The sequence below is a fragment of the Anopheles nili genome, chromosome 2 (genome assembly GCF_943737925.1).
Source record: "Anopheles nili chromosome 2, idAnoNiliSN_F5_01, whole genome shotgun sequence".
Lineage (NCBI taxonomy): Eukaryota > Metazoa > Arthropoda > Insecta > Diptera > Culicidae > Anopheles > Anopheles nili.
Window position 1 is genome coordinate 66,197,906 of NC_071291.1, and position 25,598 is coordinate 66,223,503.

General features: G+C 44.4%; 1 protein-coding gene across 1 annotated transcript; it reads right to left on the reverse strand.

The window, feature by feature from the left end:
* Positions 1-366: 366 nt before the first annotated feature.
* LOC128720601 (uncharacterized) lies at positions 367-25,598 on the reverse strand. Its single transcript, XM_053814278.1, has 7 exons — positions 25,476-25,598; positions 21,631-21,690; positions 18,931-19,088; positions 13,411-13,720; positions 11,828-12,181; positions 8,480-8,689; positions 367-621 (listed from the first exon to the last, which is right to left on the reverse strand). The coding sequence occupies exons 1-7, from the start codon at positions 25,587-25,589 to the stop codon at positions 367-369; spliced, it is 1,461 nt and encodes a 486-aa protein (XP_053670253.1). The 5' UTR covers positions 25,590-25,598.

Below are 25,598 nucleotides of genomic sequence, written 5' to 3' on the forward strand. Positions count from 1 at the left end.
GAACGCGAGTATCGGTGATGCGTATCGCATTACGCCGTTCGCGTGACAAGCGGGTTGATGGGACACCTGAAACGTTTCCCTGACCACAAGGGCATGCTTACCATGGCTACACTTCTTCCTTCAGGCGACCCATCAGCGTGGCAAACAACGCCAAGGTGCAAATGCTCAAAAACCAACAAAAAAAATGCTCCCCGTTCGCATTTCACGTGTTTTTCGGTTTCGGGAATCCCATTCCAGATCGCCCGCAGCTTTACGTGCCCGATGTGGTCGTTCACGGGAGAAAAAAGTCCTTCGTCATGGGGCCTGCCCGAATTTCGCTTCCTTCCGTCCGCAAGTGTGTCTCCCAGATTCCTCCTTCCGGTCACGTCACAACCGACCGAGCGATACGTTGAGGCACATACCGAACGTGAGCACGCCGATGAAGCAGATGAGCACGAGAAAGCACAGATAGTGCACGCTGACGGGCATGCGGAACAGTTTGGCCGACATCTTGAGCGAGGACGCGTACAGCAGCACGGTGTTGAGGTCCTCGGATGACGTGTTCCGGTGCACGAACGGGCGGATGCTGATCAGATGGCCGCAGGATTGCGTCTGCCGGCAAGTAACGGTTAGGCTGGCGGCCTGCGAATGGTGGAGCAAGGTGACGATTGAGTGTGGGGGCAAACTTCCGCCTGGCCTGTTCAACGTGTCAGGACTTCGGACGCGATAGAATTTGCTGTGATTGGGCTGCCCAATAGGTACTCCTGCTTAGGGTTTATCAAGTAAGTGAGCAAATAAGGCACAGAAACGCGAGCTAATCATTCACGCAACAAGTTAGGCGAATTAAAAGCTCTTTATAATTTTCTTGCATTTCCCAAATCATACTCTCATGCTCCGATGGTACTGTTTCATCTGAATAGGCCAGCAGAACAGCACCAGCATGTGCAGACGGTTCGTTGTATCGGTCCGTTGAAACGCATCAAAATCATCGAACGACGTCAATGCGCACCGACGGACGCCAATTGCAGGCTCGATCCAAAATTCGCGCAAACAAGCAAAAACATCATAGCTGCCAATACACGGTTGCGGCAGGATTTCGATTGCCGGGTGCACCGGTTGTGCGAATTTGGGCTGCAGCTTCTCCATTTTGGGCTGCGGTTTCCGGCGTACCAAAAGCCTACCAAACGGCGTCCTTGTGCGTGTGGATAAATGCCGATTGAAAATTCACCCGCCGGAGGAAGGCGAGCACCCGGCTGGAAGGAAACTGCAACCGTTCGAAATGGGTTGAACGAGATATGATTGTGAAACATACCCGCCTGCCAGTGCGTGTTTCAAAAGGAGAAAATATGACACGGAATTAAATAGCTTCGAGTGATGCATTTATCCCACGATTCGTGTGCTGCATGATGATGGTTTGATTAGTGCGATCGAGTTAGTGGCCGCTGAGGGAAATTGGATCATTTTAGATAGTTTGTTTGAGGACTATATAACACAAATGAAGCCAATCAGCTATCACACAGTTGTTGATAATTATTAATCAATGATGAGCAAAGCTTGTTTTATGCCTGCCAAAGGTAATAGTTTGCAAATGATTGCCGCATTTTAGTTATCATATTTTATTTCGAGCTCAGTTTTCAGTTTCGTATATGATTTTCTGTTGGATTTGAAATATATTTTGTATCCAAATTCTCTGCTAAAAGCTCAAACGTTTCGATAGCAATCCAAATAGCAGAAGTAAAACCACGTTTCAATACGTACACTTCAAATGCAAAACAAGGTGTTCTGCATTCGCGTCAATTTCACCTATCTATTAGCAAAAGATAATTCTTACAAAATTAATTGCTATTTATTCAAATTGCATTTGCCCGTATGGTGATCAACGTGAACCTGCCATCCCGCTAATTACTGCCCATGCCCTAGCCCGCGTTCCACAACGATTATGGTAATGCCCCCTACGCTCCACCTACGCTCGTTCTGGTGCGATCCTTGTAAAGCTGCAACCGATAGCGATGTCCTTAACGAGGCGCACCAAAACAATGATTGCCAAATTTGCAGCACCGTGGCGGCGTAGGTTGATTAATTTTCAGCTATAATGTCGCCAACGAGAGCTTTCCAACATGCAATTGTTATAGACCCTGCTACGATACTTTTGAGGGTGGGATGGCGCTTTATGCCGACGCCAGTGCCGCATCGGGATGGATCCAATAAGTCCGCCTAGGTCCTCGGTGGTAAATCATGCCCATGCACGTTGGGCAATTGGCGGGATAAAAGTCCAAAAACACATTTGAGATTTGATTTTAAAAACTGTTGTTATATTCTGAAACTAGAGGGTTAAACTTAGTTAACACCAAAATATTATGGGCTTAATTCCAACATTCACGGAGTAACAGCCTGTTAATGTCGAAAATGAGTGAAAAAATTGAAAAATTTTCAATTTTTTGAAGCTGACTTTAATCTTTTTTCTCTTTGACTAAATATCAGAAACTCAGCAATGGCATAGCTCAAGATGTAGTACAATAATTTATCTTTGATTTTATAACAAAATCTGCTGCTACCTTGCGCCACCTCACATGAAAATGATTTTTTTTCTAAACCGCGCTATTTGAAGGGCAGACTGTTAAAAATGGCGCCTTAATTTTTGGCCAAAAGATCCATTGCCGGGAAATTCGTTCCTTTCAGCTAAATAATTGATGTTATTACTTGGTACTGGAAAAATCCTTTCCAAATACTCACGAATTCGCACGCAGATCATGTAAAAATTTCGAAAAGGGTCACCCGAATTTATATTTAAAAAAAACCACGTGACGCACCCTGCTCGCTAAATGAGAGAATTTCAGCGACGGATTTTGAACGCCAAAATCGCCAAATTTGAATTCGCTAGTAACGAGAGATCATGCGTTGAGGAGGTTGCGTGTACCAGCTGGATTCCGATCCAAAAATACTTGGCACTCATGAGTTACCCAATTAAAGGATTTCCCCTCCAAATGTTATCAGTACATATCGCCGATCTTTCTAGCGCATGCTAATCAGCATCCCATCTCATTTGCTCTCGTTTGCTATCGATCTCATCGTTCTAAGCACACTGTAGGGTCTTATTGAGCGTCTTATCTTACCGGTCATAATTCGGTCGCAGATTTTTGTCGTTCATAATAAGTTATGTGGCAACGTACATAAAAAGCTTTTTCGATACAAAACATAGCAGCATACCGTGTGCGATAAATTTCTGTTACTCAAACCATTGCTCCCCATATCATTGAGCATCTTTTTATCACAAAACTATATGAAAATAGCGGGATGATCAAACACGGTGGCCAACAAGCACGCAGTATTCCATAGTGCAGCAATGTCCACCTCCTAGGCTCGCCTGGTACAAAATATAAGTAGTTTGTCCTTGTTGCGCTCACGTGCTGCTCATGTTATCCGAATTAATAATCTTTAAGCCCACGGCGCACGTTTTTTATCAGCATTGCCAACTGAGGCGTCGTTGCACGTGGTTCATGCGAACGATTATTTCAGATTTCGTAGCGCACGTGCTAATCGGGAGGATTTCGACGACGGATGTTGAACGCCAAAATCGCCAAATTTGAATTCGCTAGTAACGAGAGATCATGCATCGAGGAGGATACATGCACCAGCCGGATAACCACACCCAATTTAATGGATTTCCCCTCCAAATGTTATCAGTACATATCGCCGATCTTTCCGGCGCATGATAATCAGCATCCCATCTCATTTGCTCTCGTTTGCTATCGATCGTATCGTTCTAAGCACACTGTAGGGTCTTATTGAGCGTCTCATCTTACCGGTCATAATTCGGTCGCAGTTTTTTGCCGTTCATAATAAATTGTGTGGCAACGTACATAAAATGCTTGTTTCATACAAAACATAGCAGCAAACTGTGTGCAATAAATTTCTGTTACTCAAACCATTGCTCCCCATATCATTGAGCATCTTTTTATCACAAAACTATATGAAAATAGTGGGATAATCAAACACGGTGGCCAACAAGCACGCAGTATTCCATAGTGCAAGCAAGTCCACCTCCTAGGCTCGCCTGGTACAAAATATAAGTAGTTTGTCCTTGTTGCGCTCACGTGCTGCTCATGTTATCCGAATTAATAATCTTTAAGCCCACGGCGCACGTTTTTTATCAGCATTGCCAACTGAGGCGTCGTTGCGCGTGGTTCATGCGAACGATTATTTCAGATTTCGTAGCGCACGTGCTAATCGGGAGGATTTCGACGACGGATTTTGAACGCCAAAATCGCCAAATTTGAATTCGCTAGTAACGAGAGATCATGCGTTGAGGAGGTTACATGCACCAGCCGGATAACCACACCCAATTTAATGGATTTCCCCTCCAAATGTTATCAGTACATATCGCCGATCTTTCTAGCGCATGCTAATCAGCATCCCATCTCATTTGCTCTCGTTTGCTATCGATCGCATCGTTCTACGCACACTGTAGGATCTTATTGAGCGTCTTATCTTACCGGTCATAATTCGGTCGCAGTTTTTTGCCGTTCATAATAAGTTATGTGGCAACGTACATAAAAAGCTTTTTCGATACAAAACATAGCAGCATACTGTGTGCGATAAATTTCTGTTATTTAAACCATTGCTCCCCATATCTTTGAGCATCTTTTTATCACAAAACTATATGAAAATAGCGGGATTATCAAACACTGTGTCCAAAAAGCACGCATCACTCCATAGTGCAAGAAATGGACACGCCCTACACATGTCTGGTACATAATATAGTAGCTTGTCCTTGTTGCGCTCACGTGCTGCTCCCGTTATCCGGAATAGTAATCTTTAAGCACATGGCGCAGGTGCGCAACCTCCTCGACGCATGATCTCTTGTGATTCACAATATCGGATTAGTCGCTTTTGGCGTTCAACATCCGTCGTCGAAATCCTCCCGATTAGCAGCGTGTGCTACGAAATCTGAAATAATCGTTCGCATGAACCACGCGCAACGACGCCTCAGTAGGCAATGATGATAAAAAGCGTGCGCCAAGGGCTTAAAGATTACTATTTCGGATAACTTGAGCAACACGTGAGCGCAACAAGGACAAGCTACTTATATTTTGTACCAGGCGAGCCTAGGAGGTGGACATTGCTGCACTATGGAATACTGCGTGCTTGTTGGCCACCGTGTTTAATCATCCCGCTATTTTCATATAGTTTTGTGATAAAAAGAAGCTCAATGATATGGGAAGCAATGGTTTAAATAACAGAAATTTATTCCTCACCTTTTGCTGCTTTGTTTTGTATCGAAAAAGGATTTAATGTACGCAGCCACACAATTTATTATGAACGGCAAAATACTGCTACCGAATTATGGCCGGTAAGATAAGACGCTCAATAAGATCCTACAGTGTGCGTAGAACGATGCGATCGATAGCAATCGAGAGCAAATGAGATGGGATGCTGATTAGCATGCGCCGGAAAGATCGGCGATATATACTGATAACATTTGGAGGGGAAATCCATTAAATTGGGTGTGGTTATCCGGCTGGTGCATGTAACCTCTTCGACGCATGGTCTCTCGTTACTTACGAATTCAAATTTGGCGATTTTGGCGTTCAAATTCGTCGTCGAAATCCTCCCGATTAGCACGTGCGCTACGAAATCTGAAATAATCGTTCGCATGAACCACGCGCAACGACGCCTCAGTTGGCAATGCTGATAAAAAACGTGCGCCGTGGGCTTAAAGATTATTAATTCGGATAACATGAGCAGCACGTGAGCGCAACAAGGACAAACTACTTATATTTTGTACCAGGCGAGCCTAGGAGGTGGACTTGCTTGCACTATGGAATACTGCGTGCTTGTTGGCCACCGTGTTTGATTATCCCACTATTTTCATATAGTTTTGTGATAAAAAGATGCTCAATGATATGGGGAGCAATGGTTTGAGTAACAGAAATTTATCGCACACAGTTTGCTGCTATATTTTGTATCGAAAAAGCTTTTTATGTACGTTGCCACACAATTTATTATGAACGACAAAAAACTGCGACCGAATTATGACCGGTAAGATGAGACGCTCAATAAGACCCTACAGTGTGCTTAGAACGATACGATCGATAGCAAACGAGAGCAAATGAGATGGGATGCTGATTATCATGCGCCGGAAAGATCGGCGATATGTACTGATAACATTTGGAGGGGAAATCCATTAAATTGGGTGTGGTTATCCGGCTGGTGCATGTAACCTCTTCAACGCATGGTCTCTCGTTACTAGCGAATTCAAATTTGGCGATTTTGGCGTTCAAAATCCGTCGCTAAAATCTTCTCAGCGAGCAGCGTGCGTCAAGTGGTTTTTATATATAAATTCAGGTGACCCTTTTTGAAATTTTTACATGATCTGCGTACGAATTCATGAGTATTTGGAAAGGATTTTTCCAGTACCAAGTAATAACATCAATTATTTAGCTGAAAGGAACGAATTTCCCGGCAATGAAAATGCAGATCTTCTTACCATTTTTAACAATCCTACTTCTCGAATATATGCATGACACGATGGCAGACCCGATTGGATACCGATAAGTTAGGGAGGTACATTTACCCAATCTTTCCTAAAGTCTCAACCAGACCTTAGTTTTAAGGCCTCAATGTGGATCGTGCCTTCAGCTTTATTGGGCGCAATTGAGGCTGTTCTAAAGCTGTCGGAAATCCCTATTCGTGAGCTATCTAAGAGCAATTCATCGGTTTGCTTCGGCCAAGACTTGGTCATCTGATTCCCTACCTCCCTATATCCTAAATACCCTCAAATTTTCCAATCCAGGACAGGACAATCCAGGATTTTATATTATGTATTGTATTTTGTATTATGAACGCAGTGTAACAGTCAGGCCGTCACTATAATAAAACAAATGTAAGAAAATTATTCCAAATTGATAATGTATCGTTTCCAATAATACCAATTTGTGCGTTCCATTTGAATTTTCCACTAAATAATGGCGCTAGACTTTTATCCCGGTATTTGAATGGGAGTTCCCACTGTGCCATGGATAGCTCCCAGTTAATTATCTATTAATTAGTCAGCACCAGCCCGAGCGGAAAGGCTTGCTGGAGACTCTCCTCTTTCGCTAGAGGTGGAAAATGTTTTCGGTAGTAATTCGTTACAAAATCGCCAATCGTGCGTTCTGCGACCGAGTCTAGGTTTGGACGCCATTTAGAGTTAAACGTATGTTAAACGGTCGTAAAGAAGAGTCCCCATGCATGAGCAAGTGTGCGGTAGGATCCGGAAACGAACGTGGATGATCATTCCACGGGTAGGATAAAGGTATGCAAATTAAATTTTTGACCACGATCAGCGGTCGATGGCCGATTTGCATTGTTGCTAATGCGGAGGCTTCAATTCGGCTAATCATGCTGCATTCATGGCTGCTAACGCACCAGTTGTGTGTGCATTTGAAATTAATTAGATGGATAGGGGATTGAGAATATAAAGAGTGCCCCGATGCAGCAAATTGAAAACAGCTTAGAATACGAAAGGATTACATGTTCGCAGGATTTGCGAGGATTTGTACGGGGGTTTGAATGCGGTTGAGCTTAAAATAAATTAGCTCATATATGAAAAGGATCGATAGACGATGGCAACTAGATCATAAATAATAAATAGACGCAAAAGCTTCACAACGAGCTTTTTCATATAAAATACAATTTAACAGATTAATTAGCCATTGTATACCGATTAAACTGGTTCGTAAAGAATCTTCGGAATGCGTAACGAGTACTGGCGTGAATCCTAATTCAATTCATTACAGGAAATGATTTATAAAAGTTTAGCTAGAGAACCTTAGTACTCCAACTATGCTTCGCACGGATAATCTCCTACGTGCTGTGTACGTGGATATGCTACAAACATATCCTTGGTAATTAAATTATTTTTACACGTACCACTGAGGCTGTTGGGTAGTTTTCCCAGACAGCTTTCATGCCTGCGGTGGCCAGGCTAAATAATAAACAAACAAATGCAGCATGCAAAGTGCTTGTCCAATCAGCCGAACGTAACAACGCGAAGCAAGCCGGCTAACGAGCTTATCCTCGCAAGCACACTGGGCAACAATCGACCGGCCAGTTCCGGTCGGTGCGTCAAACAACCCCGGCGACCCGTAAAACCGCACCACTCCTTTAATCAATCTGCCCTGCACGGTTTAATTTCTAACCGGCTTCGCTCACAGACGGTGGTTTAAACCCTTTTGTACCGGGATCCGGTTTGCTAATTGCACGCAAAATACAGCCCTCTCCACGGTCCGAGGTCGACGTTGAGCATCACCTCACGCAAGCCCAAGTCAGCCGACCCGGATGGCGACTTGGATCAATGTAAATCCTCCCTCCCGGAAGTCACGGACCGCGGAGTCGGGCGGACGTAGGCTTGCAACGAGCACCCATGTGATTAGATGATCCGACAGGATTACAGACCGACTTAGGGTCCTTTTGGGGGCGGTTCCCAGGGCACATAGGCGGTTCCCGCGCGTTGGCTTACCTGAAAGAACGGCAGCAGCGCGATGACCAGCCAGAGCAGGGTGTTGGCCAGGCTGGTGGTGAATATGTTAATCGGACAGGCCGTCATATCGCGGAACAGATGCGCCACGCTCGAGACGGCGTAGCTGAGGTTGAGCACCGTCAGGCTGGCGACCGGAAGAGAGATTTTCGTGTTCAGATGGTGCAGCAGCTTCCGGAACTCGCAGATCTCCTGTTGTCCAGCAGACGGGTCAGAGGTGTACGGCGAGAGAGAGAGAGAGAGAAAGAGAGAGAGAGAGAGAGATAAAAAAGTGGAACAAGCTTCCGAGGGAAACGAAGAACATAATGGGGGATATTGATTGTAACAAATAAGGCGTGTGGAAGGATATCAATTCACCTAACGAACGGCATTTATTCGTTGTAGGGATGCAATCACAGCAGGCGACCTCGTTGCGTGTCCCGTAATGTAAGGTAATTTCCTTTTACGGTGCCCAATGTGAGGTTCATTTTAACGGACGGTTTCTTTGTGATAAGTTCAATTATTCCGGTGTCGATATTTCAACCTATTGCACAACATTTCGGGAATGTTTTTTGAACTTATGTACACGTTTATAACAAGCTGTTTGATTAATTAGGAAAGAAGTTTTTAGTTACTTTCCTATAGAATTTTGTTTTTCCTATAGTATGTGAAGAATACATGTAATTTTAAAGCATGATTTTTCCGTTACAAAATATTCAATGTTCGGTTTCAAAAGGAAGACAAATGCTTATGAAGCTAATTTCAAAACAGCCCTCTCATATTGCACCGTCCATAAGCCGATTGTTTTCCAGCGATAAATAACACGCCCAAGCGCTAAACAACAAGCCTTACTCGTGTTTTCTTGACCTAAGCAAGTGCGGCTGTCGGTGAGGCAATTTTTCCTACCATCCCAGTGTTGGCGTGTATTGTTCTCGGTTTGCCGCAACGATAACAGCCTCCACAATTAGTGGATTATTTATGATTTCGTCCAGCGCACGCATCGTACGTTGGTGCGTAGGCTTGGAATAGTCTTTTCGCGCGTTTATTCTCCGATCGGAAGAGCCAATTTATCCATCCGTGGTCGCTTCCATGCTCCACCCATCGATGATATGAACATTTCTGCCACGCCGTCCGCCCGTGTGCTGTTTCGCGCAGTTTTCCCACGCAAAACCCGCCGAACGCCATTTTCCATGGCGTGCTAGGGGAATGGGCCCACATTTCGCAACGCACCAGAGATCCGTTGATTTATTTATTGAATAGATTATGATAGTGATTATGCGGAAAATATCTCTAATTGAAAGGGCCGAATTAGCGCCGGCACCGTCGGTCGTTTCGTTCGCCCCACGGGGTATGGGGCGAAATTTAATGTATCATTTTCCTCCGTGCGCCATCGTCACCTCACGGTGCAGCGGGAAAAGCTTTGCCAGCTGAGGCCAACGGGAAATTGCTCCGACTGGAAACGCATTCCCTCGCTGCCGTGTTCGGTGAGACTGGCGATGTCGAGAGGAATGCTCGAAAGTAGCAAAAGCCCACGTTAATTACTGGCGTTGTGGCGACGTGTCGAACCGTTTACCGCTCGCTCGTTGTAATGAGAAAATTCACTGGCGAAATTTCGATAAATTCCCCAAGCGAGCCAACAGGCGCGAACGCGTGCAAGCGAAAACACGGACGCTATCACAGTGGGCAGGCATACTTTTCCCGAGCAAAGCATTTAATTGAATTCCTGAACGCGGCGAAGAATATTTATGCCGATTATCGCGAAGCCATCGCCGATTCCGGGCGCTGATTGTTTCCTGCTGCAATTACACAAATCATGCATGTTGCGGGCCAGTTTCGTTCATTTCTTTCGATTCCGGGAAACTCGTGAGCGCTGGTCAAGGGGCATGTGTCACAATGAGAAATGGGGTGCATAATTTTCATCGGGAAAAAATGATAATTGATTCTTGGATTGATGAGATAACAGTTCGAGGGCAAAAACACGTTCATCTCATCGAAAGCTATGATGTTTGAAACTTTGCTAGCTTTTAAACTTCCTTCCGGAAGCGTGAAGGGTCTCGCCGGGAAACATATTCCCCAAGCGATCGATCGATCGGATAAAAGAACGAAAGAATGCAAACTCATTGACCCATAATTTATGCCTTACTCCGTTGAGCTCCATTAGCGCACCGATCGTCTTGAGGCACGCTCCGCAGAAAGCTTTTACATGTTTCTTGGCCAGCTTTATCGCTGCATTCGGGGTAGCGCCAGATCGTGGCTATTGACCTAGATATGCTCGATGCTCAATCCGTGGACGGGTGGGAAAATTTTAAGACGAGCTAATAAATTATTCATCCATTATTCGAACGCCTTTCAGTGTGTCAATTAACGACTGGCGACAGTTTACGTTCCAACGAATCCGTTCGGTGCTGCTGAATAGATTTGATAAAGGAAAAAAAACTTTGGATTGGTTTGAAGGGGATGAAAAATGCAGCGAAGCAAAAATACTGTTCATAATTCGTTTGGCATATTATACATGAACGTTTTGCCATCCAAAACCATCCAAACCATCCAAAAATTAGATAAGACAGACTATTTGGAATAGTTTTGCTTTCAACGGGTACAGCCAAATTATAATCTGTACCGTTGCTAGTTACATCTGATTCACATTCTAAATCGCCATTCGGGAAAACCTCTCTTCAATCCCGACGAATAGGCATCCAGACGGAGCCTTAGCAATCCGGCTCGAGGGATTTGATGGTGGGTTCGGAAAAATAAATAACCCTGCTTTGCCACGGCACAGCCATTGTTTTGGCTTGTCAGTGTGTAATTGGAATACATCGATACTCGTTAGGGGGTTTGTGCAAACGGGCATCATCGAGAGCGTTCGCCGTTGCCGAACATACGTTCAGTGCGCGGATTGCTGAACCTAAATGATGTAGAACATGAGACGATAAATCCTGCCGCCACCGTACGGTAAGAAAGTAGTTGATATAAAGAAAGCTTCGTTCCCGGGCGCACCGTATGCATGTTGCGGATGCTGTATCTGGCCGCCTGGAGGGTTGGATGACTACTGCATGTTCGCTTCATCCGTTCCCTAGGCTCACATTCTTGGAATTGAGCAAGAACGAACGAATTTATGTGCCCCGTTATTCATGGAATTTTTCACGTAATGGTGGCGTAAAATGCGTCCGAATAGAACGTACCTGTTGGGAGCTGATTTGAGAAAAACTGTTCCTGCCTCTGATACGAAAACATGTTATTTTACAGATATATGTTTGTCGTTATAAATCAAGTTGCATTCGAACACAGCACCATGTTTCATGAGGAGCACTCGTTCTAATAAAACAAAGTTAAGTGAAAGTTTAAACTTACTCTCATCCAGTTGAGTGGCTCGATCGTATGCAGCAACAGCTTCTCTTTCAGCGCCTGCAGATAACATCGCAGAAGGTAACACATGAGTCCGTAGCTGACGATCACCACCATCTGCACGAGATCGTGAAAAGACAGCGTAAGAGACAGTAGCAGCTTCAACAGATTAGCCGCATAGGTCCACTGGCACAGTTCCGCAGTCCAGCGGAAGGACGAAAAACGCTCGAAAACGTTGGTCCCGTCTGTTCCGACTAGCATCACGTAGGCGATGGAGGCGCCCAGCCAGACAAGCCCCAGTCCAAAGTACAGCCAGAGGTTCAGTACGAGGCGGCGTGGGTTGTTGCTGAGGATGAACACCTGCGGGTGGACGAGATCGAGGGTTAACGTTGAATCTTTAATGCGTTTGCCGAAATCCCGTATTCAAGTTAATCAATTCGTGCAGGGGATCCATGCGATGTCCTGCCGGTCGGGCGATCCGTGGGATGCAGCAGACGATAATGGAATTTATATTTTTCATTTATTTCGATCGCTCTCGCCTGTCGGACCGATGTATAACGTAGGTAAGAGGAGGCGCGATCGATCGCTCGGATAAGCTGATAGAGTTGGGTGGAATTGTTAAGTTTTATCACAGCACTCGGTCGGAAGACAACAAAAAATAGAACGCGCAGAGGGCAGTTAAAAATAAACGAAACGAAGATAAATCGAACCGCCGAAAGATGAATGATGTAAAGCGCCCAAAGCCCAAATTAATGTAAAATTGCAAAAAGAGCCTCCACCCTGCTGTCGCTGTGATGAACGGAATAATGCCATCCATGTTACGTTGATTAAAGCCATCCAATACAGCATTATCGGAGGAAACGGATATTAATTTTAGCTCGCCACTGATGAAAAAGCGTACGCCAATGTGTCATGCTTCGTTATGAATTTATAAGGTTGAAAAGGCAATGACAGCGTATATTTTGAATTACTTTTAGCTGCAATGCGTCGCATCTTTTATGAAAACAAATTTATTATATGCTGGTAACAGGATGACATTTTTTGAAAACTTTGAATTTTTTTTTGTAGCAACTGAACGTTTGAAATGTAAAGATGAAATATATTTTTGTAATAAAAAAACCTCTTCCTCTTTACTATGAAAAATCAGATTCATCTCAATTTCAAAATAAGATAGATGTTTCAATATAGAAACTCTACAAATGAGGTTTAATAATTAATTGTCACAAGTAATTCACTTACAAAAACTACTCATAAAACAAATTATCTAGCAATTTATGACTTAGGTATTAGCTTTCCGATATCACTTAAGCCGAAATTCATGCAATAAAGACTTCAAATGTTTCCAAAACCGTTCACACGACCCTCTCCCAATGGGATAGATTTTCCTATTAAGGAGAATCTAACTTTTATAGTTTTGGCATCAAGCTCCCACCCCCAAAGAATGGAACACCTTCGCCAGGGGGACAGCAATTCAAATTATCCTTGTTTGATAACGTATCTATCGCAGGCCAGCGTTCCCGCGCCGACCTGACCCACGTTACAGATTGGTGCGAATGATGCAACAAATGAGAGTCCCTATTTGCACGTACCCTTTCGACGAGACTCTGCAAATGTTCGTTATCGGCGAAGCGATAAATGTACACCGCCAGCAGGTAGCCGTTCAGATGGAGCAGGGCCGGGACGAGATAGATGAAGATGGCTTCTCCTGAGGCCAGCAGCCCGACGTGAGTCGTGTCGCTTATGTTTGGGGTCGAATTTACCCATCCACGATCACGGATCGTCCAATTGTGGGAGCTCAGATTGGTGACTTCTGGCACGTGGGTGATGGTTGTCGTCCACGTGGGCGTTGTGGTGGCGATTGGAGAAGATTGACTCGTCTCTACAAAGCCGTGGTCACGTCTGAAAGCGAATGGAAGGTGAAAAACAAAACACATGAAAGCTGATTTAAATTCCACCTGTGTATGGAAGCTGATTAAACAATCATCGAGTGAGTGTAATTTTTAGCTTTTTGAATTTCGATATAAAAACTAAATTAAACATTGCTCATGCATGGTGTGTATATTGTGTTGTTTAAAGATTATTATTGTCCTAGTAAAAGTATTCTTAAAACCTTCAAAAAATGCTTTTCAGATGTACGAATGCCAAAGCCGGATATGTAAAAAAAACGTCTATTTTTTGGTTAGGTTTTATCTGTTGGTTATGAAAAATTCTGTAAAAGTTTACCTCTTGTTCGGTTTTAAAGGTACAAATCAATAATGTATTTTTTTCCTTTAGCCCATACTGTCTGCATCATTGAGAAATAAGATCAAATAAAAAAACATGATGAAAAATCCATTATGTCCATCATCAACACGCTTGGACGTTTGTAACAATGTTGCTAGTGAGTAATGCAGCGGTCGTAATTGATCCATCATGGAATGATACTAATTGCTCGGAAATAAACAATGACACGTAATTAGTGTATCAGACTAAAGGATTGGGATGAAGGGAGAGCATACGTTCAGTGATTCGTTGGAAAGCAAATGATAAAATCCTACAAAAAAGCTTTACTACTAAATTACAAATCTCGTTTAATGTGCGTATTTTGAGCACTGCTTCAACTAACGATACTCCAATCACCATCACCGTCAATTGAATGGTAAGCGAAACATCTCGTCCTAAATTTGCATACTATTCGTCGCCAAGTACGCGCAAAGGACAGAACAAAATAATCGTTTTAATTCCGATCTCACTCGGTGCACCTTTTAAAGTTTTCGAGTAAGAACCCTAGAGCGAAACGGATTGGGCCGCTTGACCATGGGCGATGGGACGCAGAACCGGTTGCGGGAGACGACAAATTTGGTCATTTATTCAAACGAAGGCAGCTAACCGAATCTAACCGTTTCCCTTCCACGAAGGTCCGGCCGTTACGGGCTGGTGAAAATGAAGCCACACACCCACACAGTCACACGAAAGGGAGCGAAGGACCCCCGATAGCGATACAATTTTTTCCCCATCAAAGATGCTGCCGGTGAGTTGAAAAAGTGAAGGGAAATCTTTGGTCGTCTCTCACCAAAGCGCACCGCTTCTCTTCGATCAGATGACGTAGACATTATTCGCTTTCGGGCCGGGGGGAGAGTCTCGTTCATCGCGTTGTTCCCATTGTCGCCAAAAATGGAAGCGAGAAGGAAAACATAAGAAAAAAAGCACCCACCGGGTGGAAAGGGATAACCATCCCATAAAAGCGAACCGAACGAGCTGGGTGGGGATTGAGCGAAAAAAGCTGTTCGTGACTTTTACGGTACGACTTTTTGATGTTTCATGTTTGCAGCAAATTAAGCAACCAGGCGCCAATTTGCACCCGTTCGTCCAGGGAACCCAGCGCCCTCTGGTGGAAGGACGCCACCTTTGATTCCATTTTGCCGATCGAAGTTGGATCAACTGCGCTCGCCACGGGTGTAGCATCCTATTTTTTTTCACCATTTTGCTCCGGTGAGGTTAAACCGATGTGTCCTCACCCCTTGATGCTATTTATTAATTCCTCAGGTCACCTTTGGGTAATTGTGTCGTTTTACCCTCTGGGAAAGCCGTTCTTTACGCTCAATATTATTTGAATTTCAAGTACCCGCCTTACGACAATTCCTGGAAGCGGGTTGAAGTGGCATAATCCTTTGAGAGTGACACCGGAGTACTCGTCCGAAAGCACAGCAGCTGTCGCCCATTTTGGAGCGCGAATAACTTGCCGGTGGCAATCAAGATGCGCAGTGAAGATGTAAATCGCCGTTGGGGAAATAAAAATGTAAAAGTTGCAATTAAAAGCATTATGAGCACACCAACAGACCAGTTGGATCGATCGTTCACGGTTTGCAGAAATGCAACAGTAAAATGGCGAATTTATTCGCCCTCTGTTAGCATTATGATTTCACGTCTCCCTAGCTGGCCAATCATAGCTTGATTGCCGCACGGTGACATTCTCGAATTCGCCGGGGGTTCGGGTGAAAATGCGTGCGAAGGAAAATCTGTTCCCGCAAACGACTTGTCCGCTTTTTCACGATGTCTTCAAAGGGGATGATGGTGACTGGGGAATGGAATGAAGGACGTGGGGGGGGGGGGGGAAGTCAGCGCCAAAAAACTTTTGCCACTGTGTTGTAGAATTGCTTACTCAACCAAAAACGCCAGTCGTCGCCGATGTTCATTATCGCCGAAAATAGACTGCATGATTAAAGGTTTCCCAACGCCAGTTCCGGCCAATTTCGATAGCTCTCGGGCCTGGTCGGAACGAGAGAGTGAGAAGGTGGGGGGGGGGGGAGTGAGTGAAGTAGCATACAAAAAAAAACACACCACAACCGAACCAAGAACTTCGTCGAAATGTTCTTTTCGTTTTCGGTTGCAGTTTTTGGAAATGTTTCGAAACGGAGATTTTGTAATTGAACCAACCGTGTAGGAGAGGCGTGCTTGGTGTGGCATGGCGGCAAGGGCTTCGTTCGTTTTTGTTTTACGACGCCCGGGTAAAAGGACACTATGTTACATGCAGGACCCCCGTGGTGCTCCTTCGGGAACGGGTGGTTCCAATCCTCCGGCACAATGACGTGGGAAATTGGCGCCAGGAGACGTCCGTTGGTTCGTTCCAAGCAGACGGTTCTGTCCTTTGCGCATCGCTCCCGACTACACTTTTTTGTCTCTCTCTCTCTCTCTCTCTCTCTCTCTCTCTCTCTCTCTCTCTCTTTGTCGCCTTTACACAACGTACTGCAAGCTCGGTGTTAGCAAGCAAGAACACAAAAAAAAAAATGAAATGTAATGTGCAACGGGTTTTTGCAAAGATTCGTCCGATGATGGAATTTCATGCGAAGCCACCGACGCCGCCGCACCGTAATCATAGTCATTAGAGGAAATTGAGTTGAAATGGTTCATTATCTATCCGGGGCGAGCATGGGCGTTTTTGTTTCTCCACCCCCACCCACAATTTGCCCTTTTTTGTTTCGACTCGCGTACCCACCCCCACGCCCACACCGAAGGATAACGTTTGGTTTATGTGTTTTCTGCCCAGCCACACCGCGCTCGGGTTGTTGCATTGAAAAATTGCACTTTCCCGTGTCGTGTGGCATGCGAGAAGTGCCCGTAGGGAGTGTTTTATGCTTTCGTAATTTCACAACCCCACCAGACGTGCAGCTTGGCGTTCGGATGGGGTTGAAGATTGGCCGAAAAATGTAAAATCGTGCGGGTTCCGAGGGTGAGGCTTACGGAATGAGCCATTATGGTTCGGTATCATCTTGGTATGGACGGGGGTTTGAAATTTGGGTGCTGCTTTGGGTGCTGCTGCGGCAAATCAAGCGGGCTTAGGGATGGGAACCTCTTTCCGGTGCGTTTTGGGGGTGGTTATTTATGGCACTGGTTCCGTAATCAGCTCAGACAGATGGGGATGGTTTTTCCCGGATGTGGATGCTGCTTGGTGCAGCGTGGTGTGAAATGGCAGATTAATTTTTGATCCATTTTACAAAATCAAAGCAATTGATGTGCAAAAAAAAAAACAGAGCACCATAGTTGACTGGAATGTAAAATAAAACTCGCGCGCGTGGAACAATTTAATGGTTGCATCCGGTGAATGTCTGAGATGCCACCATCCAACCACTATAAATTACTCTGCGATAGAATGGTGCGTTTGTTGTTTAACGTTGAACTAATTATCTACGCAACCAATAACAACCTATTCAAATTAGCGTTGAAATGCTGGCGCGTCACGCTGCGGAAAGCTCCATTTTTCCTCACATTCAAAGTTATGCCTGGCAACTGGAGCATGCTTTTCTAATTTACATTTTTGCCCGTACATTACAGGTGTGTGGTTTTATAATGAGAGATTTGGGGGGTGGAGAAGCTCAAAAACCCACCGACAGAGTTTGGTAAAAGCAGGATCAGTTGGTTTTATCCATTTTCCACGCGCGGTCATAAATATTTATCATTCCGGGGTTTTAATAAACGAGGGTGCGGGAGTTTTTTTTTCTGGAACGCGGTACGGTAGAGATAAGGATTTAAATGGTAATCCTGGAACGGGTGGCTTGAATCCGCGTGCTCGGTTCTGCTTTCCCAATTAATGTTTATTTTGCGGTGTGAGGTCTGGTCTTGTTTGAATTACTCATATGCTTAGTTTTCATTTTTCCGAAATTTCCTCAAAGAAGTACAACGAAAGGTCTGAACAGTGAATAATGGAATGGAAAAAAAGAATACATCCTATTTTGAGCCACATGTGTCCTTTTCGAGCATGACGAACACGAATGCTTATCCCGGATGCAACAGCATGAGCATCACGTGGCTTGGTTCATCATTCACTGATGGTTTAGCACAAAAATAAGTCACTGGAACTGCTCCGCTTCACATTCGCTTATGATTATCTTTCCCTGGGATGTAAACCTATTTTAACACTCATGCTCTTATCAATTCCTGGATTTTTCTCACCCACAAACGTACGTGTAATTTGAGTCGAGATCCTCCAGCTAATTGCAGTTATGTTACCATAGTATCCCAACATGCAAGAGGATACCGTGAGTACAACTTTAAATCGCTACCGGGTTCCGTTTCGAGTGGCGTCGAGTTTTTCTTTTGCATCTGCTAGAGCTGTGCGATAGTGCAGCCTTCATTTGACCATGGTCCACGTATCAATGGGTTGTTAACGATGTGCTTCATGGTATGCATCGATGCCGCAAAACATAGTAACCGTTATTGAAACCGTGGGCTGCTTTGATGATATGGATCGATGCCTTTGCGGGAAACTTGGCTGCTAGGAGCATCGGTTGGTTAAGAGCGATATTCGATAGTTATATAAGAGATGAAATGTATTGGAAAAAGATGATTTTGAATTGTAACAAATATTCTTCAGCTTTAATAAAAATGACTTTGTTATGCATCATAATGGCTGTATGGAATGATGCACGAACGATGAATTCCTTAGTATAAAGAATATAGAGCTATGCACATGGAGAAGAATTCAAGGAAGCTCATTATAATTATGTTGAACTCATATACAAATCATATCTCTGGGTTATTGGATTCCCAAGATATATAGGATTAGTCACTTATTTGTAGAAAAAATACATGATGATATCATATAATACATGATGATTCATTTTTCCACTCACCTGAATCCGCACAAAAATTGCAACATGTAACCGATTATCAGGAGAACGAGCACCAGGATGGTTTGCAGATGTCCGAACCAGCGGCTCAGGAATTCCAGGTCGGACGAGCTTGGCCGCAGACCAGCTACGGTTAGGATAATCACGTACGGTCGGAAGAACTGCAGGAACGATAGGAAAACACAAAAAGATAAAAAAAATACCAACGTTCAACGAGATTCAGCGTTGGAAACCTTCTCCCTCGCTTTTCGTAGATGTAAGCGTGCAACATCGTTACGTTACAGAATTGTGAAAAATAAATTAGCTTATTTCAACCTGCTTTGTTCGGTTATTATTGTTACTTCATGCCAGCAGGGTGCATGCTAGCAGGAAGTAAAATAAATGGGTACTCGAGAAGAGGAGCTTTTGCTTAAACCGGCTTGGTACTTCGCCGAAAGTGAATTGAACAATCCGATTTTCGTTTGATATTATAACAAAGAAAAGTTTTTCCAAGTTTCTTAAGTTTGTTTGGTTAAATCCAGTTTCCCATCTTATAAATAGCTTAGATCATATTTACAGGTAACCTTTGATGACATTTTACTTCACTTTAGATGTATTTTCAATAGCAAAGATGAAAAGCATGGCGCATATCAGCTTTGTACAAAAGCTCATGTATTTAGCAATGCTATTAGCTTTCTTTTTTTTATTAATGCTTCTTTTTTCGAGACATGCACTTCCTGTTCGAGAAAGCTTCATGTTTCTGTACTTAGATAGGTAATTCATCATCCATTGCAATGAAGTCGCTCGTCGGAAGTACCGTTCTCTGACGCGCATTATTTTGCACATCCTTTCTCTCGAATCCGTCTACCGTTGGTAGGCAAGAGGTGCTCTTAATAAAGTAACGAATTATTTTTCAAGCACCATAAAAAGCATAATATTATTAATGGAGGAAAGCTGATGGTGGGGCAAATGCGATGGAGAACGCTTGTGATGGCGTGGATTCCTGGTCTATGCTCCGAACCACCCGCGAAGGAAAAGAAAACGAACAACGAAGGCGACGATGTTGTTTTGACGTCAAGTAAGATTTATCAACGAAGTTATACCTTCCAACCGAACGGTGCACTTCCTTCCGGGTGCAGCGATATTGCAGAGACGATATTATACCTGCTGCACAAGCACGCAACTTGCGGATACATGAAACTCGTACCATCGCAGTGCTTCCCGGGAAAGGGGTTCTGTTTACTCTTGTTTGATTTGTTGGACTGGATTGTGGATTTTTAAAGTTTTACGCCTCAGAATGGAGGAAAACCCGAGCGTACAGGGTGTCCATTGAGAGACCGGCTTCACTTCAAAGTTTATGACAATTGAGTAACCTTGGCAGAGAAACTAGCTGCAGGATTGAGTTACGTAGGAGAAGTTTACTCGTGAGGGTTGAGTAGAAATGATTTCTTATGTACCATGCTTTTTAAAATGTATTGCTGTTTTTTTTATTTCTCCCATTAGTTGCTGAATAGTTCTGTGGAGAAAACCTGACTGAGTAAGAGTAAGACATGTTAAGAAAATTGCTGGGAATATGAGCTACTACGTTGGGCCGCTATAAATCTCTCCACCTGCTGAATAGCGATACAAACCCTGCCGCATTTAGTTTAAGACACATTGCTTGCTTTTCATCACCACATTACTGTTATCAAATTAGGTAAGTGGAAGCTGGATTAGTTTCAGGTGCGAATAAAGTAGTTTACAGAAAGATCCCCTATTAGATACTTTTTCGTCAAACTGGTAGTTTTGTTTCGAAAGCCGAAAGCTCGGTTCAAGTGAAAAGCATGTTCCATAGGCATTCATTATTAATTTCTTGTTATTAACTTCAATTTCCCACCACAACGATACCAAATTGCTGCATAATTTACAGCTAAACCTCGTACGGCAGCTCTCGAGCTAGCCTTAACCACAATGCGCGCTAGCTTCCTCAGAAAGTTGTTAGCGTCTCCGGGAGCTTGACGGATCCGAAGCTGGCAGGAACAAACTAACGCACGCTGCGAGTGAGCGAATGGTACAAGTGCGGTGGAAGTGTAAAACGTCACGAAAAGTTAGCCTGGCGGTGGGTGGATTTAAAACAGCGCTTCGTAATGCTGCGCGCACTTTCCACGACAACAAGTTCTAAAAGTCAAGTCAAGTCGAGCTTTCGTGTTTCGTGTGAAACCAGAGAGCGAGACAGCTGCGTGGCGTGCTCGGAATGACGACCGAGACGGCGAGGATGTGTTCCGGTAGAATGAAGCGTTTCCTTGCGTGGTTACGAAATGCCGCTCTAAAATGTTCACGTTCGCTCATCCGGGAAGAGTGTGTTCATCTTTTTTTTATTTTTTATTTTTACTCCAAAGTTGCCCCAAAATGTAACCTCTAAGGCAACTTTGCGTGGTTGGCTTGGTTTTGACGCGCCCGCCAGTGGCTTTCGTCGGAAGCTACTTTTGATGGATGGGGCGCAAATTAAGCGGCGGTAAAGCGGAAGATTATGGAACACGATTCAGTGGCGCCCGTTTTGCTGCGTAGCATTTCGTGTTGATGTAGTACTATTTTTTTTTTGGTGTGTTTTAACAATGGAGTGACACTTTTAAATTTTTAAAACGAAAACATGGTTTGAGCAAGCCCAGTTAATAGGTTGTACGAAAGTTTCTAGGCTTTCCACTGAATAAGAGTTTTTCTTTTCTTAATGATGATTATACCTACCTTTCGTTTACAGAAACGTAACGTCACAGACGTAGGCTCGGCTTCGGTAATTTCATCGATCTGTGAAAGAGGAATTAAAGTTGTAATAAATCAAAGGTACTAATTGAACTTTAAAGCATCAATCATCAATCATAAGAAGTAATATGTTTTTCAAGCAAATTGAACATCTTTTGAATAAATCAAAGAGTAGCTTGTACTGATTTTTGTTCGTTGCAAAATACGATTCTATTGTTTATCTGACAATTTGATGTCCCTGGATAACACACTTAATTATTTAATTCTGCTAGTTGCTCCGTTCTCAATTGCACATTAAAATGCATTCAACAAATTCCGCTCGATTTGACTTCGGTCGCATTTTCCCGCTCCCTTTGCAGTGGCATGTCGGTGATCCGATGTTCCAATTTTCACTCCTACAACACTTTCCATCGCAAGCCGTGTTCAGAAACACTTGTGCCAACGCATTTGAATAACATCGGCACGCATTGTCTCCCGACGTACGCCGGTCGTCCCTGTCACACCTGTTCCCCGCCGCACGGTCGGAAAAGTGGTTTTCCTGGTTTTCCCCGGCCGGGTCCGTGTTCGTGGACTGCATTACACCGGGCATTACATCCATTGCGAGGCGTTGCCGGACGGCATTCGCATGTGGCTTTTAGCTCCCTTGGGTTTGAAGAATACAGACAAAAAAAAAAAATGTAACGAAAGAACTTGGCGATCGTCCAAGGCTCGCTTTGCATACACGTTTGGCTAAGAGCAAGAATCAATTTATATTTAAATTTTCTCCATCCTCTGCAGCCTACAGGATTCTACCCGTTCCCGGAGACTAAGAGAATGTGTGAGTGTGGCTGTGTGTTTTGTGTGTGTGAAAAAGCCACTCTAACGTAAATTTCTAAGCAAACAAGTTACGGAAGAGCTGAAGTAGAAGCGGTTTCAATTTGTCTTACATTGCTTTATTTGAATTTCAGAAAAGAAAACTTTGAGGAGTGCGATTTCCAAGGGATGGGAAATCGAAAAATCCTCCCAGAACGCTTCGATAAAAGCAGATAATTTTGTGTCTTAGAATGAATTTCATTTCGTTAAAAAAGTTTTCACCAAAGGACATGAGTTAAAACTCTTTACCGTGACCGTATGATGCTAGAAAAATTTTTCCAACACCGACCAACGCATCCACGTAAGGCCCACCAGGACACAAATCACCACGAATCACTGTGTATTCTTGCGAGATGAATTCATCGCGAGTTCGGAAAGAAAATTTAATAAAAATTCAACGCGTCCAAAAGGTCAGAATGAATGGCGAGAGCGCTTCGGATCACCGTTTGGACTATCAATTTTAATTAATTGAAATCGATATCGCCTCCGCTGACACTTGGTGCGAAATATGGTGGCAAGCTCGGGGTGCCAGCCCGAGACCGAGTTGCATCAACCCCCTGCAGCACTCCGGGACGGCATTACTTACGCATCCGTGTGTTACGGGTGGAGCCTCAGCGAGCGTCAAACCGGCGACAAATGTCGCCAGCGGTCAGCTTTCGGTGTCCGTCATGTTAACGGCTTGCGAGCGCAAAATAAAGCCTACCCGCGTCGGCTTCCAGGACCAAGCCCTCCCAGGAGATTCCCTCCAGTGCCAAGCAGCAACGAGGTTGCATCGGACACAAACAGAACGAAACAACAAGTGCGCCAGAAGGGCGCGAGCAGGACAGCCACGACATTTCACGGATAGCCCCATAAATCAATGCCAGCAGCCGGGCCGCGGTACCGCACTGCAAAATGCAAACGCTAAATGGAATGATCGATGGATGGCTGGAAGCTGGAATCTAGTGCCGGTGGCGATGGCGCTGGGTTCCCGCGTGGCGTGGCGGATTTGTAGGTTTCGTGTTTGCAATTTTTTCGTTTCCTTTCGTACCTTCCCATTTCATTTCGTTTCGGTGCTCCATTTTATTTATAAAAGGATCGAATGTCAACCCGAACGTCGGGCTGCCAAGCGCGGTGTGATTGGAAAGCCGGTGGAAAATCCGGTCCCAGATTCGTTCGCGAGGGTCGCGTGGTGATGATGATCAATGGTGGTGGGAATTGGGCGAAATAGATGCATAATGTAATTGGATGCTTATCTAGCGCCGAGTGATGGGCCTTATCGGTGGCAGGCTGTGAAGTTGCAATGTTTCATCCCATCGACAAATGAGCAATCACCAGGGTGGGGTTTTCCATCGTGGTGTTTCGTCTGTTTTCGTCCCTTTTCGTGTTACGCTTGCTCGTATAGCTTGCTTCGATGGCTGGTAAAAGCCGTTCAGTGTAGTTGATTTCATTTGCACTGGTATCGATAGTTGCTCTTTTTATTTGAAATATTATCTAGCTTACATAACGTTGATGCTTTTATCCGATTTTATTTCGTAATTTGAAGCATGTGAAGTTTATATATGAAAATATTATCTATTTTTATGAGGAAGAATGAGCATACCTGAAATTCATCATGGTATGAGCCAAAGAAACGTAGCTATATCAAAGGGATGCTGCATAAATCACCAGATCGGTAAAAGTTTCCACTCCCCGAGAGCAACTTTTAGTTTCTCCCTTTCTTAGGTGGGAAAAAAACTAATCCAATATTTGCAGCTGGCGTGCTCTAGTACTTCGAAAGGCTACTCCGCGCGAAACCTTCTCCCCAACCGATCTGAACGATGCACCGCGATGGCTTCACCGTTATGAGCCGCCTAAACCACCACCCAGCAGCAAACAAGTAGCACTAACGAGAAAACAAAAGCGCCAAAGTTCATCATCGTGCACATCGCATCGCTTATGCGCTCCGGTCGTCATTTCATAATCGATCGTGCTCCTGCCGGTGCTGCTGGAAGCCACGATCGCTAACGAGGAAGTCGATGAAAGGGTCGCTAGACGTGACGGCGTTTTCGACAACCGACGCCAAGCGACTACGGCAGTGCATTATGCTGATTTGATGGAGAGAAAGAAAGCGCTCCCAAAAACTCCCCAAATGCTGACAGCGGTGTCTCAGGTGACGAGCTTGAACAGCAAACAAACAAAAAAGCTCCCAACAACAAAAAAATCTAGCTCATTGAGCGTGGGGGAGCAAAATGAATCAGAAAAAAGTCCCTTTGGAATGCACAAATAACAAGGATGAACTTTTGTGCATGGAAAACAGCGTGATCCTACCATAAAAAGTTCCTGCGAATGTTGCGAAAGAAACTTGATTCCTTTTCGTGCTGAAAAACTTTCTGTAGTTGTATCTGTTTCCTGCTTCCTTGCCAGCAAACACACGGCCCGTTTCATGGAGCGGTTGGTTTGCGTGTGCATTTCGACAGGTTCATTATACGCATTCGGAGGAAGCGAGCTGTGTCACAGGTGAAGCGGTCTTGAGAGGATTATATGTGTTTCATGTGTGATACGAGAATCCTTTCGCTTTGTGGATGGTACCAGTCGAAATCAAGACGCCACGCGGGCCGTTTTCGAAAGGATTATCCTTAGCTTTGCGTGCTCTTTCCCTGATGCTGGGGGCGTTCTTCTGTATCGCTACCTTTCTACATTTTATCGCTGGTAACACAGCTGCCTGGAGTAGTTTTAAAATTGATTTCTAAGGTGCTCCCAACGTGGTAGACGTTGCCTGAAGCGTTTATTCAGGCGAAGGATTCTACTCCCAGCGTTGCACCAGACGGGTGGCATTGTTCGCTACACGTAAACATGGAGGAGCTTTTACATCCTTACATGGTGTAAGCCTTTCAGGGTGGAACATGATTCACCCCACGCATCGAGAAACGCTGACACACGGTTGAGCATTTCTTCACTTTGATCTGATGGAAATGATGGCGCTAAAAATGCTGCTATGAACGGAAAAATGCACTTACGATCACATTTTCCTCGATGCACTCCAAATCGCTGCTGTTGGACGCGTCCGGCGCGTGTACGGAAAACGAAGACGAGCACGGAATGGTGGCCACCGCCACCGACGGTTTATTCATTTTTGATGA